Genomic DNA, 18,065 nt, shown 5'->3' on the forward strand with positions numbered 1-18,065 from the left:
TCCTACAGTCTCACAAGGGATGAACATATTTTAGACTGTGGGTAAAAAGCAACATCAGGGAAAAATCCAGCCATGTGATTTCTGTGGAGTGGGAGATATTCAGGAATGGTGACCCAAAAAAAACCTCCTAAAGCAGTAAAGCATATGTTTTGGTCTTGATGCACCTCCATGTAACATAAAAATGCATTTATTCGGTGATAACTTTTGCATATTTGAGTAATACCTTCAATTTCTGTGTTAAAGCAAAGATTTTCACACTTTTGAATAGAGACTTTATGTAAACAGATATAAATAAACGATCATCTTATTCATTTTAGTTCATTTTTCAAAACACACAGAGGCTTTGTGCAAACTATGACCAACCAGTGGTGCTTGTTTGTTCAATTTAGCTTTTTAAAGTTGCATGTCTGTAACATCATGTGTTTTAGCTTGAATCTTAACCCTTGTAAGAGTGCCATTATAACAGGCTGCTTAGGTGTCTTCATGTTTTCTTTGCAAAAAAAAAAGGGCCAATGGTGTCAACTCTTTTGCCCCTTTGTTTTCAAGAAGAACTTAACTTTCAATATCTGGCCATTAATTACCATTATTGTACATAATAAATGCTTAAAACAGTGTTTTGGTAAAAAAGACAAAAACAGACTTGAAGTTTTTAACAAATTTCTTATCAGAAACTGCAATTGTGGATAATGAAACTTTTTGAGATTGTAGAAATAAACTTTCAACTATTTTACATCTGTTAAAACATGCTTTTTGGTCTGGAACATTCAGTATCTATATTACAGATTCGTGTTTTTTTATTTCCAGGTATTTTTTTGCCTGTGTGGAAGTCTGTGAAACAGTTCATTTCTACTTCTAATAAAGTACCACATTGCTGCCATAATGTGTTATATAGTGTCGGAAAGTTCAGGATCTCAGCTTTCCGATGCCATTTGAATTTTGTGGATAGCAAGTTACAGTACTTTGAATACTGAAAAGTGCATAATGCAGCACCAGAGAGATTGCCATTGTTAAAGAGTTAAGATGTGATGTTCGTTTTGGAGTCTGTGATGTGATGTGTCATTTCTGGATACGAGCGAATTCCATTTCCAAGCTAACAGTATCTAGATCTGCACACTGTAGAAGAACGTGAAAAGCAAGTGTACGAATTTTTGTCATAAATCTAATCATTGGCTTTAACTTTGAAATCAGTGAAAGCAAGAGAGAAAGGTAGGAGCATATTTTTAGGCCAAAACAGGCACAAAAAAAAACAATATAGACCAGTTTCAGTGTAGATCTGAAACCCATTACTGATGTCGGACCTTCATTCATTCCCAGTGTTTCAGATCAGCTTCAGCCGTTCATGGTACAGGATGATTCCAAACAGAAATTGGAGCATTGAGCCACTTTCAAGCCATAAAATGTGAATCTTTAAAAATATTACCACTAGTATTGATGCCTTTCATCACAGTAGAGTCACATATTTCAGTTCACAGCTTATAAAACAGATTTTAATGTGGAGTACCTCTCTAAAAGCCTAAGCGGGACTACCGGAGACTGAAGTGTTCGAACATTTTCAGCAAATCAAAGCATTTTTACACCTCTTCAGATTTGCTCAGGAATCCTGTGTAGGATAGATAGTGATGGTGTTTTATTAAAGCCGTTTTCAGCGAATGGCTTGTTGTGGATGTCCAAATGAGTAATTACATTATTTGGTAGCTCTACTTCCACTTCTTAGTAAGGAGGTGCGTGTAATTCCAGCAGGACTGTCTCCAGCAGCGCTTTGTGTTCGAAGTAGCCTTAAGACAGCCGCACATGTCTCTTTGCTTATGTTTAATATTTTACAGTGTAAGCTCACCTCTTCGCCTCCTCTCCCCCATTCTCATGCTCTGTAGCCAACCAAGGATTACACTGGCCTCTATTGTGCAGCCAGTGGACCGTCTGGCTCACACTGCTTCAGTAAAAACCCTATCTCTTGGCTGCACAGGATTTCTGGTCAGAGCACAATGTTGCACTCCTGCCAAGAAAAGGCTAGCTTTGTTGTGCACTGGACACTATTAAGCATAAGGTATAACGGCGCAATCACCAAAGGACAGATTTTTTTTTTTTTTTTTTTTTAAATCTGTGTGTAAGGCTGGAAGCACCTCACAGGCTTTGAGTCCTGAAATGAAAGAGGGAGTGTAATATTTCTGCTTTCCTAGCTTTTTTCTGAGTGCTTATTGTGTCCTGACCTTGATCGGACAGGAAGTCAAGCATGGTCTGCAGAAGAAAGGACAGGTGGCGGACGGACAGGCCGGGGTTGCCCATGCGGCGGGAGGCGTACACCAGTTCATGCAGAAGGCGCATCTGCACAGCCGCCCATCCTCTGTGGGTACCTGAGAAAGAGATGACAAACACAATCATCCACTTTGACGCAGCTGACGAGGCTCATTGCTGACATCTAATGTCATACAGGTATTCATCAGATTAACACAGACGCTTACAGGATATACTCTAGGTAGAAACATAAAATGACGACTCCGGTACAAAGCACTGAAAGACCTTTTGAACCTATGTTGAACATTTTGTAGCTTCATGAAAGACTATCGATTTGAGAAGTAAATACTGATGAGACTTTGGTCATGGGTGAATCATGTGGTCTGACGATGACTGTGTTCTTGAGCCATTATCATGTTTTTGACAGAGTTAAAAACATGGTAACGGCTCTAGAACACAGTCCTCAAAAACCTAATCTCTTAAAGGAGTGATATTTTATTTCTGTAAATGGAATTATGAATTTTAAAATATTTCCCTGTGGTCTACATAAACTGTAAATGCTCTACTTGGGTCTGAATTCTTCATTAATTCAACTCCAAAGGTCCATCTTCAACCCTATTTCTGAGTAATGACACCAGAAAGGTTGTTTTGAGCACTGGCCCTTTAAATGCACATGACCCCACCCCCTACATGTAGTTGACCGCGCTCCTCTGTCCCAGTCAGCCACTTGTGTTTGTTAATATAACCAACAATTGAACATTTTAGATAATCGGCTTGAAGTTTGGACATATTTCAGTATGGACTACAACCGCTGCTGCTGATAAACAATTATTGCGTACTCAGAGAAATGTTCATCAGAAGTCTTGACCTTATATGTGCAAATGTCATGATGTAGCTAGTTATAAAACATAAAAAATTAAGAAGGAATTGAAACGGGTTGTAGAAATCCACTCGATTTTTGCCAAAATTAATATAAAGAAAGCTTTGCAGCACCTGGAGCATTCAAATTCAAACTTTTTGAACTATTAGGGTCCCCAAATACACAAATAAATGCACCAAAGACTAATAAAAGTGGGTTTAGCAAAAAATCACTCCTTGAAATTACACAGCTTTGAATTCTCTGGTGTTCTATTTTATTTCTGTGGTAAAATGTTGAAGTCATCAATGACCTTTAAGGTTTTTAGTATTTTAGCAAGTTAATTTAGATATAGGCAACTAATGTGAGCATCTAAAAAAAGAAGTCAGTCTGACTTTGTGCAAATCCACACTTTTGTATATATGTAGATAGTCTGTATAGTTTTTATTACTATAATTATTTTTTATTTCATATTGTTTGTTTCTTGTTTTTTGCACTATCTTTATGCATGCGCTATTTTTTCTTGAACTTTATTCTGTTGCTGCCTTGACCATTAAATTTCCCTGTTGTGGGATCAATAAAGTTGAATCCAATCTCTAATCTATTCTAATAGATGTTTAAGTCCTTCTTGGAGCACCCTAAGCTCCCTAAATTCACCACTTTTTTATTTAATGGCTAATTTATTGATAATTTATTGATATCTATTGATAAGACAAAACAATAAGACAATGCTTTTCTCAATGTTGACTGCAAATAATAGATTAATAAACATTAAAATAATCAACTGTTAAATTACTTACTAGTTGAGGCCCTGAATTCACTGATTCCATCTCCTCTATTTGCTGTTGCTGTAGTTTTATTTTATGTTAGAGTTAATTTTGTTTTTAGGATTGTTGACGATATTTACTGAACACTTTAAAGGTGTGTTCCTTTCAGACATATAATGACACAACAAATTTAAGTACTCCAAATCAGTGGTTTTTCCACACAAATTGCAAAAAAAAACCTTTAACAGTATTCAAATTAGATACCCTCCACCCTATTCATTGAAAACCCAGGATTTCTGAAAATGTTAATATTAGTTAACTAAAATGGCTAACTGATGGAGTTCATAAGTTGTATACTAGATTTCATTTGGTTCGGAAATATTGTTGACAAATCCAAATCATCTCATATTTCTTGTGAACACTGAGGAACTTTACAAAAACACTTGGTTCTTTAGTGGATGAGGGCTTTAAATATGTTTGTTAAACATACACATTGTTTCCTAAACATGGAAAAAAAACATTATACATAAATCAAATAGTCTATGATTTATATTATACCAACAGTTTTTTCCATTTAAGTTAACAGATCTAACTCTAGTAACAGTTCATGTGCCTCACAAAGTTCTCAGTAAACATCTCAGCAACAGGAACCATGAAAACAATCTGGTCTTCCCATTACACCTACTGTAAAGGGTGGGTTGGCAGACTTTATAAGTGCGTATTGTGGCATCACAAGCCTTCGCAGACACACAAAGCCACATAATTAGATGTACCAACCCTCTCTAAACAGAGTCTCCCCATTGCAGAGTATCACTGTGCTTCAGCTTGGTGCTAACTTGGCTGCTGCTGTTTGTTCTGCAGAGTTCCACAAGACATCTTAATAGCATTGTAGCCTGACACCCACTGTTACATAAAACCCTCAGCTCCCCACTGCATCCCATGCTCCACTCCCAGCTGTCGACTGTTGACTCACTGAGTGGGAAAGGGAACTGGAGGGAAGATGATGTGGGGAGGCCAGAGGGAGACAGTGGAGGATATTTGGTAAACAGTCTGATGTTTCCTCAGCTTAAACACTACTTCCAATAATGTCAAAGCAGACCCCGTTATCAGCAGTTTTCTACTGTGCTTATTGTTCATCCTGACTTTTGCTGCCGTTTGAACAAACTGTAAATGCAATTCCTTCATAATCTGTTTTTTTGTGTCATAAAACTGCACCCACTAAGCAGTCTAAAAATAGCTGACTTCCACCTGTCTGCCAAAACCAGTGCTTATCTGGAGGACAGTAATCCAAAGGACACTTTGGATTTTTCTGAGAATGCCGCTCTCAAACCCTACGCGAAAAATGACTTCATTTGTGGTATTTTCAGACCTGAACTGGAGGTGTCAGGCAATCCAATTAACACACCAGCGAGATAATGACTGTGGTGTCACGGCCAAGAAATCGCACTGTCATGCAAAACCTGAGTCAAAAGACACCGAACACCTTCATCCCGCCTATGATTAAACTGGTGGAAATGGCTACCGCGTGGGTTGATGAAATGTCACAGTACCATTATTCTCTTCCATAATAAACATGTAAATTATTACAAGAAAAGATACTCCCCCAAATTCTTGTGACAGCATGACAACAGTGGAGAAAAGAGCCTATGTAAGAGGAAGAAAAAGACAGAAAGTGACAGAGAGTGTCCCCGTTTCTGCTAACGGAGGGAAGTATTAAAATGAAAAAAAAAAAAAAAAAACAACAAAAAAAAAGACTCTGAGCCTCCTAGAAAGTCGTTTGTTTTTCTGGATCTCACTGTGCAGCAGTTTTAGGGTCCTAGGAAAAACTAAAGCAGGGTTTAATGAGAAAAAGAGGGCAAGATCATTGCTAGGGGCTCAAGAGATCCCAGGGTCACATCCCTGTCGAGCCATCAAGTACATTATGGCTACAAAAACCACAAAAAGTAACCATATTGTATTAAATGCCAGAAAGTGCTGCAGCTCCAAAGCAAGGTTTAAAGGTCCAATGTGTTTAGGATCATTTAGAGGTGAGGTTACATATTACAATTAAATGAATACTACACAATATATCATTTGAGCATTGTCATCGCGATGTATGTGTGCACAACAGTCAAATTCCAGGTCCTGCAATGTAGGAGGCAAATGAACTTAACATGTTCTCATCTAATTTCAAGGGTACCTGACTGACACACAATGCACACAGCGATCCACTAATCACAATTGTTCTTAAACAGTTTGCCGAAGCAGACCACGCCCCTGTACATGGAGTGAGTCACTGGTAACAACATTGAAAAATAGGACCAATGGCCCTGTAGCTTACCAGCCAAATTAAAAGCTTTGGGAAATGTATCCAGATGCCATTTATTATCACCCAGTTCTGTGTATTTATTATATTACAGAAATAGCCCATGTTTTGGTCATATTCCAATCAGATCTGTAAAAAATTCAAATTCCAACTTGATATCATTGATACTTACTGATTTATTGTATCAATCCACTTCCTATCTCTTATAATGGGAACATTTTTCAAAGTCACACCAAATCCAGAATTAGATCCGGACCGAAATAATTGCAATACCTTGTGCTGACATCATCATAAAGAAGCTGTATACCAAGTTTGAAGTCAATCAGAACTGGAGTTTGGGAGAAAAAGACAATTGAAATTTTTTCCCCATAAGAGCCCATGTTAAATTTTCCATGAGTTCCCGGATCCAGAAGAAGATCCTGATCAGCATGTGGCCATTATGTTTTGGTCATCTCCCCATCAGGGCTGGACTGTAGAAATTTACACTTGATATCATTTATATTTACTGAGTTATTGCATCAATCCACTTCCTATCTCTTATTATGGGGAAATTTTTCAAAGTCGCACCAAATCCAGAATGAGATCCAGATCCAAATAATTGAACTAACTTTTGTTGACATCATCATAAAGAAGCTGTATACCAAGTTTGAAGTCAATTGGAATTGTAGTTCTGGAGAAGAAGACGATTGAAAGTTTTGTAACGGACGACAGCCGACAACAACAGACGACGACAGACGACAGACAACGACGCTGACACCGGATGACACCAATAGCTTACAGCCTGTTGGCCGGTAAACTAAAAATGAGCAACGAACAAGAGGAAATCACCTAAAATGAAGACTTGGTTCCAAAAAGAAAAGCAACGTCAGTTATCTGGAATTATTTCAGCTACAAAAAGGATGATACTGAAACGTGTTCTGTGTCGACAGTACCTTGCACCTATCGCACCAACGAGAGATAACACAACTAATTTGTTTGACCATTTACATCAGCACCACACAGCTATTATATCCTCCTGAGTATTTTTTCATATCGTAATATACAATGCAGGATTGAAAAAAATCGCAATGTTAATTTTATCCAATATTGAGAAGCCCTAATGAATATCCAACTCTCCCTCACCTACAGAGGGAACAAAAATGCAGAAAGGCTAGTGTTTGGTCTCTATTCTGTGTTTTTTGGAGAAGGCAACAATGACTCTGGTCCACACTCTTGTTACACAAACATGCACCTGGTAATAAATGAAGAAAAAAAGAAGAGGGAACACAGCAGACAGACTGGGCGATCTCACATCTTAGATCATGATCTGCCTTACCATGTCATTAAAAAATATGTGCTTTCAAAACTTTCCTCCTTAGTTAACATCTCTTTTCAATGGCTTGTTTAGTGGTTTACCGAGCATTGCACTAACCTATGGAAAAGACCCTCATGGGTTTGCAGCATTAATGTCATCAGCACAGGTCGCTAGGCTAGTGAGTTTATTTCAGGGTGTGTATATAGTTACTAAAGCATCAGTCCATGCTTCAGTTTTTGGATTCAGTTGACATTAAGTTGCCGAGTTTGTGTAAAAAGTTATTTTTCCACTGATGAAGAATAACTGTCTGTCAGCTGCAGATCCAGCTTCTGAACTCTGTGAATCTGATTTACACAGTTGCTAGTGTGAAAATGTTACTGATTCATTAAAAAACTCTGACAGGGCAAACTATGCTGCCACAAACTGGATAATTAATGGATGTGTTTGTTTATTTCATCTAAATATTATTATAATTTTGGTCCAAAAAGAGTTTCTAGTAAGTTAATAACAAAATCAAAATGTCATCACACACAGACTAAGCCTCCAGATACCAGAGAAACTACAGTTACTCATAATTTGTTTGTGATTTTCCTGTTTTTTGTAAGAGGTGATAAAATCGTGACTCAGATCATGGATCATGATTTTACTTCAAAAGATTGTAACATAATATTTTGGCCAAACCACCCAATCCTTCATAACAGTAGAGGATGATGGACTTTGTGGAGGCGACCAACTACTCTCAGTAGATATAAGCAGATAATTGTCAAGTAATTCTAAGGTAAAGCATAATTCTTATTTTGTTGTGATTGCACACAAATTAAACCATCATTATGACTATTATATTCCATTTCTGCGGTCATTTTAAAGTCCCTAAATCTTACACGCCAGACCAGTAATGAGAAACAACATTACTCAGAAAATATAAAACAAAATAAAGCAGATGGAAGGTCGAGCCAAAAGAAGCAAAAGAGGCCTTTATTGGCACTTATTGAAATGCACCATTGATCCCAATTTTCCTTCTCACTTGAACTTGCCTCTCCAGCTTATTGCTTGATAGACTCCCACCTGATCCCTCCTGCCAAAAGACTTCAAACCGCCATGGCCAGTGTTCCCACCAACGCCGACTAAAACTCTCTCAGAGCTCCTTGTAGAGCGATCGTGAGAGAAAATATGGACGACCCTGAGACTTTCTGCACAGTGTTGTGTTTTGTGGAGATTGCGCATCCCATTGAGTGGGTGCAATGAGCAAGGATCAAGAGTCTGTAGAACCAAAAGGCTTACCATGAGGACCTTAGCAAAGAGTCTACAAAAGCCTGGGTCGGGTCTCAATTGTGCCTCTTTTGAAGTAAAGTAATGGTTTGAATGCAGAAGAGGTGCTCTTGAACAGACAGCAAGGCTGAGGCCCATGGAGGAGATGCTATTAATTTCATTTATCTAGTCAACGTCTACTTACATGGATACCTCATCTATCCTAGCTCTTACAAGACGCTAATGAAATCTGTGTTTGGATCACATTAGAGTCAGTGACAAGTACTGTCTGTTTTTATATACATATATAAAATTAGCGCACCCTATATTTAATTCAGTTGGGTAATTCACCAACGTACACTATGCTTGTTTCACTTCAGTCTTGCTCCATTCAACAGTCTAATATTTTGCCCCGATACTGGCAAAATAACATCTGTAATGTGAAGTATTGTTATGATTCTGATTTCATGCACTATGAACACATGTCAGTTGGTCACACTTGTTACGCACAGTGCAGTTGTGTACATGTGTTATGTTCTTGGTCATGTTTAATTCCAGTGATAGAATCTTAAAGGGGTCATATTTTGCTAAACCTACTTTTATTAGTCTTTGGTACATTTATTTGTGTATTTGGACCCTAATAGTTCATAAAGTTTGAATTTGAACCCTCCAGGTGCTGCAAAGCTATATTTATATTCATTTTGGCAAAAATCGAGTAGATTTCTACAACCTGTTTTAATTCTTGCTTAGTTTGTTATGTTTTTTAACTAGTTATGTCACAACATTTGCATATATAAGGTCAATACTTCTGATGAACATTTCTCTGAGTACGACGTAACTGTTTGTCAGCAGCAGCGGTTGTAGTAAAAACTGAAAATATGTCCAAACTTCGAGCCAATTACCTAAAATGTTCAGTTGTTGGTTGTATTAATGAACACAAGTGGCTGAACAAGACAGAAAGCATGGTCAACAACCTGGAAGGGGTGGGGTGTAATGTGGCTCATTTGCATTTAAAGGGTCTCGTGCTATTACTCAGAAAAAGGGGTGAAGATGGACTTGTGGAGTGTAAATAATAAAGAATTCAGACCCAAGCATAGCATTTACAGTGAATGTAGACCACAGGGAAATGTTTTAAAATGCATAATTCCATTTAAAAAAAAAAAAAAAAAGCAAAATATCACTCCTTTAACCTCCTAAGACCCAGCTATGGGTTTTCTGTCCACATTTGTGGACAGGAGTTTCACAACTTTATACAAAAAAAGAAAAGATAAGAAAACTGTCCACCACAAAGGACATTCCATAAAAATTTTAAAAACTGCACCTGAAAAAACTGTTGCATCATGATGTTTCCAATATAGGCACTTATTTAATAAAAAACAAAAAAAGCTTGTACTTTGCTGACATTTCCTGGGTCTTAGGAGGTTAATTTTACTTTGCAAAGACTACAGTAAGGCTAGTCTTCTGCAGGTCAGACAGTTGTGCCTTGGAAACAAAAACAGCTGAAAAAATTTGTTGGTGAACTGACTATCCCTTTGAATAATTACACAACAAACAAATATTATCATTGTAAATTAAATACTTTGCGGCATGCTGTTACAGAGTAATCAATAATCAAAAAGACTGAAAGCACACTTTGTAAATGATTAGGATGAAGAATGGTTTGGATGTGATCTTTCCACAAAACACACTTGCCCCTTTTCTATCATTGAGCCTATTTACATGACCATAAAAATCTGATAACTGGGAGTAACAGATAACTGTAATAATCAGATCTGACACGTTTACATGCACTTAAGAAATGTGATTATTGAAAACCCTGGTTTAGATGCTCCAGTCCATTATTGGATTTCTTTCAGAGTATGTACATACACAGTGATGGTAGACTTAAACTCCCTGTTATTGTCTTCCACTCATGTTTGACAATGTAATTTCAGTTTTCTATGATTTTCAGTTGTGTTTACATGTGTGCAGATGTAACAGAATGAAATAAATCAGATTAACCTTAAGACGCAGGAAGACATTGTAGTATTGGAGAGAAATCCAGGTGTGTTAATCCGATTTCTCATAATCAGATTAATGATGTTGTCTGATAAAACATATTAGATTATTAGTTTACTTAACCCCTTGAATAATCTGATAACAGAAATTGGATAATAATCAGAGTATTAGTGTGCATGTAGATAGGCTCAATGTACTTTTGGAAATATTACACTAGAAAAGGTTGAAGGAAACTGCAAAATTAAAAAAAAAGCATAGTTGTAATGTAGTGTACATGAGTCACTCAAAGGATCAGCTGTTTCTGCTTCTAAGAAGAAGCAGCAGCTGTTGCAGGTGTCATATCAAAAGTGATCACATCGCTCAGCATCTAAGTGCCTACAGCTGCTTTTATCCCATCAAACAGTCACAACATGCAAATACACACAACTTTATGTCCAATGAAAACAACATGTCTTTGTGGGACTTTCTTGGAACTGAAAAATCACAGCTGTGTCCAGAGAAATGTTTGCAGTTTACAGCTTAATCAGATGTGACATTTACTGTACCTGATTATAGGCAATAATATAATATTGTTTGGTAATGTCCTTGTTTAGGCCTATATTTAGATGCCATACTGTAATGAATATGGATTGTACCTGATATATATCCAGTTCAATTCTTTAATTCAGTTAAACGCCTTTAAAGCAGACAGCGATCAGTTTTTGGCATGACACTGTTATCTTCCTGGATAAAGGATGTAAACGTGGCTTTTAGTAGCAACAGGTAGAGTATGTGTATTACTGTTTCATTAATGAAAAAAATCTCCCTATTTTTTCTACTCACATCATAAATATCTGATGACATTACACAACCTTGTTTATTTCCTCCAAAACAGTCGACGGAAACGTGTCAAACTCACATTTTCTTTTTTGCAACACTTCATAAGATCAGAAACACAATTACTTCACTACTCCCATAAGTGTTGAAGTGATCATCTGCAGATCTCCAGCCTACCTCCCTATATTAAAGCCTACCTTTGCTGAAGTCCTTAGGATCCAGCGAGAGACTGTATCCGGGCAAAGTCTCCAGCAGCAGTTTGTAGCAGGCCCTCCAGCCTGGCTCTGGGATGGTGGGAGCCACGCACTGCATGGCCGCCACACGCTTGAAGAAGGCCGACTTTCGATGGAAGCCGATCAGTTCGTAGAGCTCTGACAGGATGCTGTAGCGCTGGATCTTCTCCTCCTCTGACAGCTGCAGATACGGACATAACATGAAATATCCACATGTAATTATCAGTCACGTCATTTCTGAATTTTTCACCGGTGAAGACCAGTTGCAGAGCTTCCATTACAACAAAGGGGAAATACATCCAACATGCAGACACATTGAACCACACAGCATCCAATTAAACTACACAAATGTAATGTCTTTGATTGGCTGCTTAGTGAAGGTGGCTGTAACTCTGGAAGCAGAGCATACTGCAAGGCGCTCTCTGTCGTAGCTGGTAACATTAAACTGCTCCTGGTTCTATCCATACGGTTAATGTCAATGTTAGCGCCATTTCACTATGTCAACCTGCCTCCACTATTGTTTATGAATAATGTCCTACAGTTACATTTAGATGACGATGAGGCTGCAACAGGTAGATCTCACAATCCAGTAACTATCCCTTTCATGAGTTTTGCTCAAATGGAATGCAACAAAGTGAATATTTGGAATTAAAGAGTTAATGCAAACAAAGCCATTTGCACTATAGTTTATTCTCTAATCTAATAAGAATCGATAGGAAATCAAATTAATAAGTGATATCGATAAAGGAACCAGAATCGCTAAATTTTTATCAATTCCCATCCCTTATAATTATTTATCTGCACATTAGGAGACCATTTCATAATAATTAATACTATTTAGCCAGTAGTATAAGGAAGTTACAATGAAATATTCATGCCTGTATTTGTTACTACTGTGCCTAGTAATGTCTTTAGTCTGTTAATTCACAAATCTTTCTGATTGCTTTGTTTATTTTATCTTGTCATTTTTATCAGTCAGCGTGTTCATTTATTTAAAGCAGCGTATGACTTTCAATTTTTTTTTTCAATTTTGTAAAATCCCAGTGATATCCTAATTATCACTAATCCATTAGTTTTTCTATGCTTATGCACCCGAATCCCTTCCCTCACGGTGAACAACTTCAAAGATGACTCTATCATACACACAGTCCGCTTATTTACAAAACAAACTGAAATGTCACTCGGGTCTTTTCAGAAATTTTGTCGGAAAGTGGGAATGGGAATTCCACGCAGTAGCAATTTGGCTGTCTCTTGGTGAGTGCTGAACCCAAATGTCACCTTTACCTCCATCCACCAACTACACTCATTCTTTAAAATAACCCTGGTGGACTGTGTAATTTTACGTTGTAGCGATCTGGCTCATTTTCTTGCCAAATCTGTGAGAAACCGTTTTCGCTTGGTCACCATTCCCACAATGCACTTGATGACAAAATTTCCAAAAAGGTCCGAGTAACGTTTCGTTTTTTTATGTAAACAAGTAGACTGAGTTTAAGATGGAGTCATCTCAGAAGTTGTTCACCATGAGGTAAGTGATTTAGGTGTGTAAGCATGGAAAGACTAATGGATTAGTGATACTTAGGCTATCACTGGGGTTTTACAAATTAAAAAAAAAAATTGTGATGAAAGTCATATGCTGCTTTAATGATGAGTTGCTACCATTTCTAACTAGTGTACACCATACTGCAAGTTACCAAAGCTGCAGTGTCAGTTCCAGAATTTTCTTACAGCACATTGCAAAGAATTCTACCCACTTCTGTAGAAAATTGAGTGCAGACTTTGTCTAATCACTGGTGTTTTCAGACAGGTAGGGTTATTAAATATATGACTGACAGCAGAAACTACCAATCACTGATCAGATTCTGTCAGACGTGACTTTGCTGCTCTGCTCCATGGCTCCACATGAAATCTTAGAAAAGCGGCTCCTCTTTTCTACAGTAATGTGAAACAGCGTCAGGCCATCCATATTTATGCTTAGCCTTTTGATTTGAAGCTAGAAAAGAGATCTGCAGAGGGACAGTGTGCTACCCTCATCTGTAACTGATAAGAGAAGCAGAAAATATAATACAACACAATAATACAAGTCTCAAACATAATATTACCAGACCTGCAGCATATTAAGATATGCAGCTGGTGGTTAAATACTGATGGAAGACAATGGAAGATCAGTAACCAATGAGAACAATAAAAAGAGATAAAACTCACTATTTAGCAAGAGACATGTCACTATTGTCCTTGTTTTTAATTAGTTATAAACAGCCTAATGATTTATAAAGCATTTATGACCTAACTGAAAGTAATGGATTGGATTACTTGATCAAAAATAAGAAAAAAACACACTTGTCCGACTAAAATATCAGAAAATATGTTGAATATGTAGGTTTTCTGGGGTGTAAATTACAAAATTCCCCATGAGCCCCAGAGGTTCATGCTGCTTTTGAGGAAGCTGAGTGAACAGAATACTTTATTATGCAGAATGAATACATTTGTTCATTCATCTTCTGAACCCACTTTATCCTCACTAGGGTTGCGGGGGGGTGCTGGTGCCTATCCTAGCTACCTATGGTCGAAAGCGGGGTACACCCTGGATGAGTCACCAGTTCATCGCAGGGCTGACATATAGAGACAAACAACCAATCGCAGAATGAATACAATTAGGAAAAAAACTTACTTGGTAGATTTGGAGTAAAGTGATCAAAAGATGCCCAAAGTAAATTGTGATGGAGTTAAAATGAGCAATTATGTTACAACTGAACTTAATGTTCCAGTAACTTTACACAGGAGTTAAAGGTGTTTAATTGAACACAAAAGAAATCATGAATTCTTTGTTTACCTGATGAGTATACTTTAATTAATAATGGTGAGGGCATCAAAATTATGGGTTCGTTATGTTTTTTAAGTGCAGCCTAAACCAGTTCCGTGACATTTTTCAATTTCACGTTTGTAAAAAGAGCTCTATCACCCATATTTTAGTCATTTGTTGCCTTTTATATAATCTCTATAAAATGTGCAGAGTTTTTAGGGTATTTTTATCTTGTAGCAGCACTTGTCTTTCGAATTATGAGTGAATGTAAATTACTGCAAAATTTGAGGCTTAACTAAACCTAAACTCATCAACAACTGTTGTCATTTTTTCTTATGACACTTAATCTTACTAATGATTTACATAAAGTAGTTATAAGCTCTTAACTGCTCGAACTGATGCAGTTTATGTGTTTCCTTTCTAAGCCTAATGTACTCATTTTCCTAATCCTATGAATATGATTCCATGAAAACGATAGAGGTTAAAAGGTTAAAAAATGAAAAGTTAAAAATGCAGTCATGTGAGGGCTGAACATGGTTTATAGAGTTATGTTTCAGTGACCAAATACGCTGCTGTCACTATGATTTAACTGCACACCGTACATGAGAGCACACATATATGATCCAGTGAAGGAGAAAGCCCTCCCAGCAGTCAGATATCCTACCTGTCCCAGGTTGATGTAGACAGCGTTCTGCAGGAACTCCGAGGCCTCTCTGGCCCTCTTCTGAATGGCCAACACCCGGACTGCCTTCACACAGGCCTCCAGCTCGATCACACCTGCGTTCTTATACTGTAGCAGATAAGGGGAGAGCAGCAGGGAAGGACTTGGCGTTAATGAAAAATGAAGAGTCGATGAGGGTTGCCTTGACTTCTTACAACCCACCTCATAATCAGGGGGAATGTTTTTTCATTAACATATGACCACGCTCATCAGTCACCACGGCGCTCTGCCACAGACAAGGGGCGACAGTCGAGCGCGATAAGTTGGATCTCGTTTCTCAGGGATTCCCAGCAGCCTCTGCGTCTCTACTACAACTGGAAACCTGATGTACACTGCTGAGGTTTCATTTGTGTGTGTTTTTTTTTTAATCTCACCATCCCTCAACTTCCTTCTACTTCGTCCCTCATTGTCTGCTTATTAAAACTGAATTAATACCTGAATGGCTGCGTGTTGAGATGTAATTTAATTCTGAATTAACTGGTTACAGGTAAAAGGGCCGAGGGAGGTCAGTGCAAAAAGGCAATTACAACAATGAAGATAAAGCACAGGATTGCTTCTCAAGAGTTTGGGAGCATAATGATCCCATTCAGCTCTCCCTAAGCATTAGAGATAGTTAAACACCACATTTTGTGACTGTGTGAGAACAGAGGTAAAAAGTCACTACATTACACTATGAACATTGTAGCGTATAAAAAGTATTTCAACTGTCAGGTGATGCATAATGAAAACAATGAGAACAGTGCTTTAAAATTACATTATAAATGGTCTCATCCTTGTTCAGTCCTGTTCCCAGGAAGCGTTGAGTAATAAACAGCTGTCGTCAGCATGTGCTGCTGCGAATACACAGATACAGTGGTCTCTGCACTGAAACTACATCAAATACTGCCCCCTGATGATCAGAATAAGGATTACTGCATCCACTTGGAATATTTTTACCTTTGACCTCAATTACCAAATCTTATTTGCATGAAAATACTGTAACTAATTCTATGTATGAGCATGTATCATGTAACTGTTGTGATTTGGAATACAAAAACAGTATTAAAAAAGTATTGGCTTTTTTTTTTTTTAACTTCCACTATTGTCTGTTTGCTTCCAAATCCGTGTTAAAGTGTATGTTTCAGATGTTTAGTATTTATGCTTGTTTCAGTGTTGTTCCTTAAAAGCCCAAACAGCTAATAAGTCCAATACATACTGCATCAGTTTTATACTTTCTAAACGTGACAATGCTTGTTTGTATTATCCCTGTAAAATAACATTTAAATAAATAAAAACTAAAGAAATCTGCCATAACCTAATCTTAAGTGTTTTGCATGGAGTTTTTCTGTGTTTTTGCATCTTTTATTATTCTTGATTGTGCAGTTCATTGGTTAAAGTTGTTTTTAAATATACTCCATGAATAAGTTTAAATTGTAACTCGTACTCTAAGTACGATCTTATCAGCTGATTTAGGCCATTTTGTTATCGACATACATGTTTTCTGATATTTTTCGAGAAATAAATCTATTTTACAGAACATATAAGGCAGAAATAAAGGGTAATTCAAATTATAATGAAAGCTCACAAAAACCTGATGTCTTTATATTAAAAAAAAACATTCATATAAAAAAAATTGACATTTCACTATTTTATTACAGTCGTATAATAGTTACTTTCAAAGCTGTATTTACTTTGTTTTGCATTAGTGGTTTTCAGTTATATTTGGAATAAACCAAGTGAAGGTCTAGGCTCACTTTGGTTGCTACATATTTAAAGTTAAACTGTAATATATCTTGATTTTTTTTGGTTTTTGGGGACTTCATGGGAGGTGTGTCTTCTTAACAGAGTGTGGTACTTGGACAAAGGAGACTTCCTTGGCATCATTAAGCAAATATTTTGGAATTTCAACCTGTCATTCAATGGGAGCTTCCCATAAATTTAAGTAGATTACAAAATGTGTACATGGTGTTTCTGTCCTTCACTCTGAAGAAGACATAGCGATACACAGCTAAAAGGCTCTGAATTCATCAACATACTCCAGGTTTTCTACTTTTTCCTTCAAGTCTAACGTCGTAACAGACAAGCACAGAATGTACAATGTAAATTATCTCTCCTCTATAACATATTGTATTTGCGGGATTGATGAACATGAAACGTCTGGATCCAGGACTATTATAGGCTCACGTTTTCATTGATTTTGCTTCAATTAAATAAAATACTGAACGCTCTTCCACTGTATCTGTAATGATATGAACTAATTAATCAATGACTTGTAAAAAAAATAATCAACCAATTAAGCGATAATGAATATTACGAGAGGCTGCAGCCCTGTTGTGAAGCACTTGATGATGCAAGATTTTTTAAGTGCAAAATAAATTGAATTAGATTTGTATCTGCAGGATATATTGCAGGTTGTTATTGTATTGATTGCACAACTGGTCAATACTGTGGTTGTCTCAATATAGCTCTGATCAACAGGAAACCTAATTGAGCTTTTTGACATGAAATACAAGCTCTTATCTTTTTTGAGAATTCTGTTATAATAAAAACTTGTGTGTGCCTCTAATTCAGTCACAGTGACCCTGGTTGAATCAGTGACTCCACAGATGAGGAGTTCAGTTCAAATACCTTTCCATAGTAGGAGATGGCCTCTTTGTATTTCTCGATAATGTCTTCAGGGCTCAGGCAGTTCTTTGCTCGTCCAATCTCAGTGCTGGTGTCTGCACTGATGCCGTTGGCTGTGAGGGCACCTACACTCAAAAGACAGAGTGTTATCAGTTAAGGAAAGGCACAGAGATGAGCAGAAAGCCGTCAGC

General features: G+C 37.3%; 1 protein-coding gene across 5 annotated transcripts in view; it reads right to left on the reverse strand.

Annotated features, from left to right (window-relative positions):
* The window catches only part of trappc9 (trafficking protein particle complex subunit 9), a 374,675-nt gene that overhangs the window by 336,455 nt on the left and 20,155 nt on the right, over positions 1-18,065 (reverse strand). For all 5 annotated transcript variants that reach the window (XR_003936606.1, XM_030147332.1, XM_030147331.1 and 2 more), the window contains 4 exons: positions 17,878-17,999; positions 15,214-15,339; positions 11,714-11,930; positions 2,208-2,351 (listed from right to left, as the gene is read on the reverse strand). Coding sequence is in view for 4 of the 5 variants with exons in the window: in XM_030147332.1 (XP_030003192.1) it covers positions 2,208-2,351; positions 11,714-11,930; positions 15,214-15,339; positions 17,878-17,999 (609 nt within the window). In the remaining variant the exon portion in view is untranslated. The remainder of the gene's footprint in view (positions 1-2,207; positions 2,352-11,713; positions 11,931-15,213; positions 15,340-17,877; positions 18,000-18,065) is intronic.

The sequence above is a fragment of the Sphaeramia orbicularis genome, chromosome 11 (assembly GCF_902148855.1).
Source record: "Sphaeramia orbicularis chromosome 11, fSphaOr1.1, whole genome shotgun sequence".
NCBI classification, from domain to species: domain Eukaryota; kingdom Metazoa; phylum Chordata; class Actinopteri; order Kurtiformes; family Apogonidae; genus Sphaeramia; species Sphaeramia orbicularis.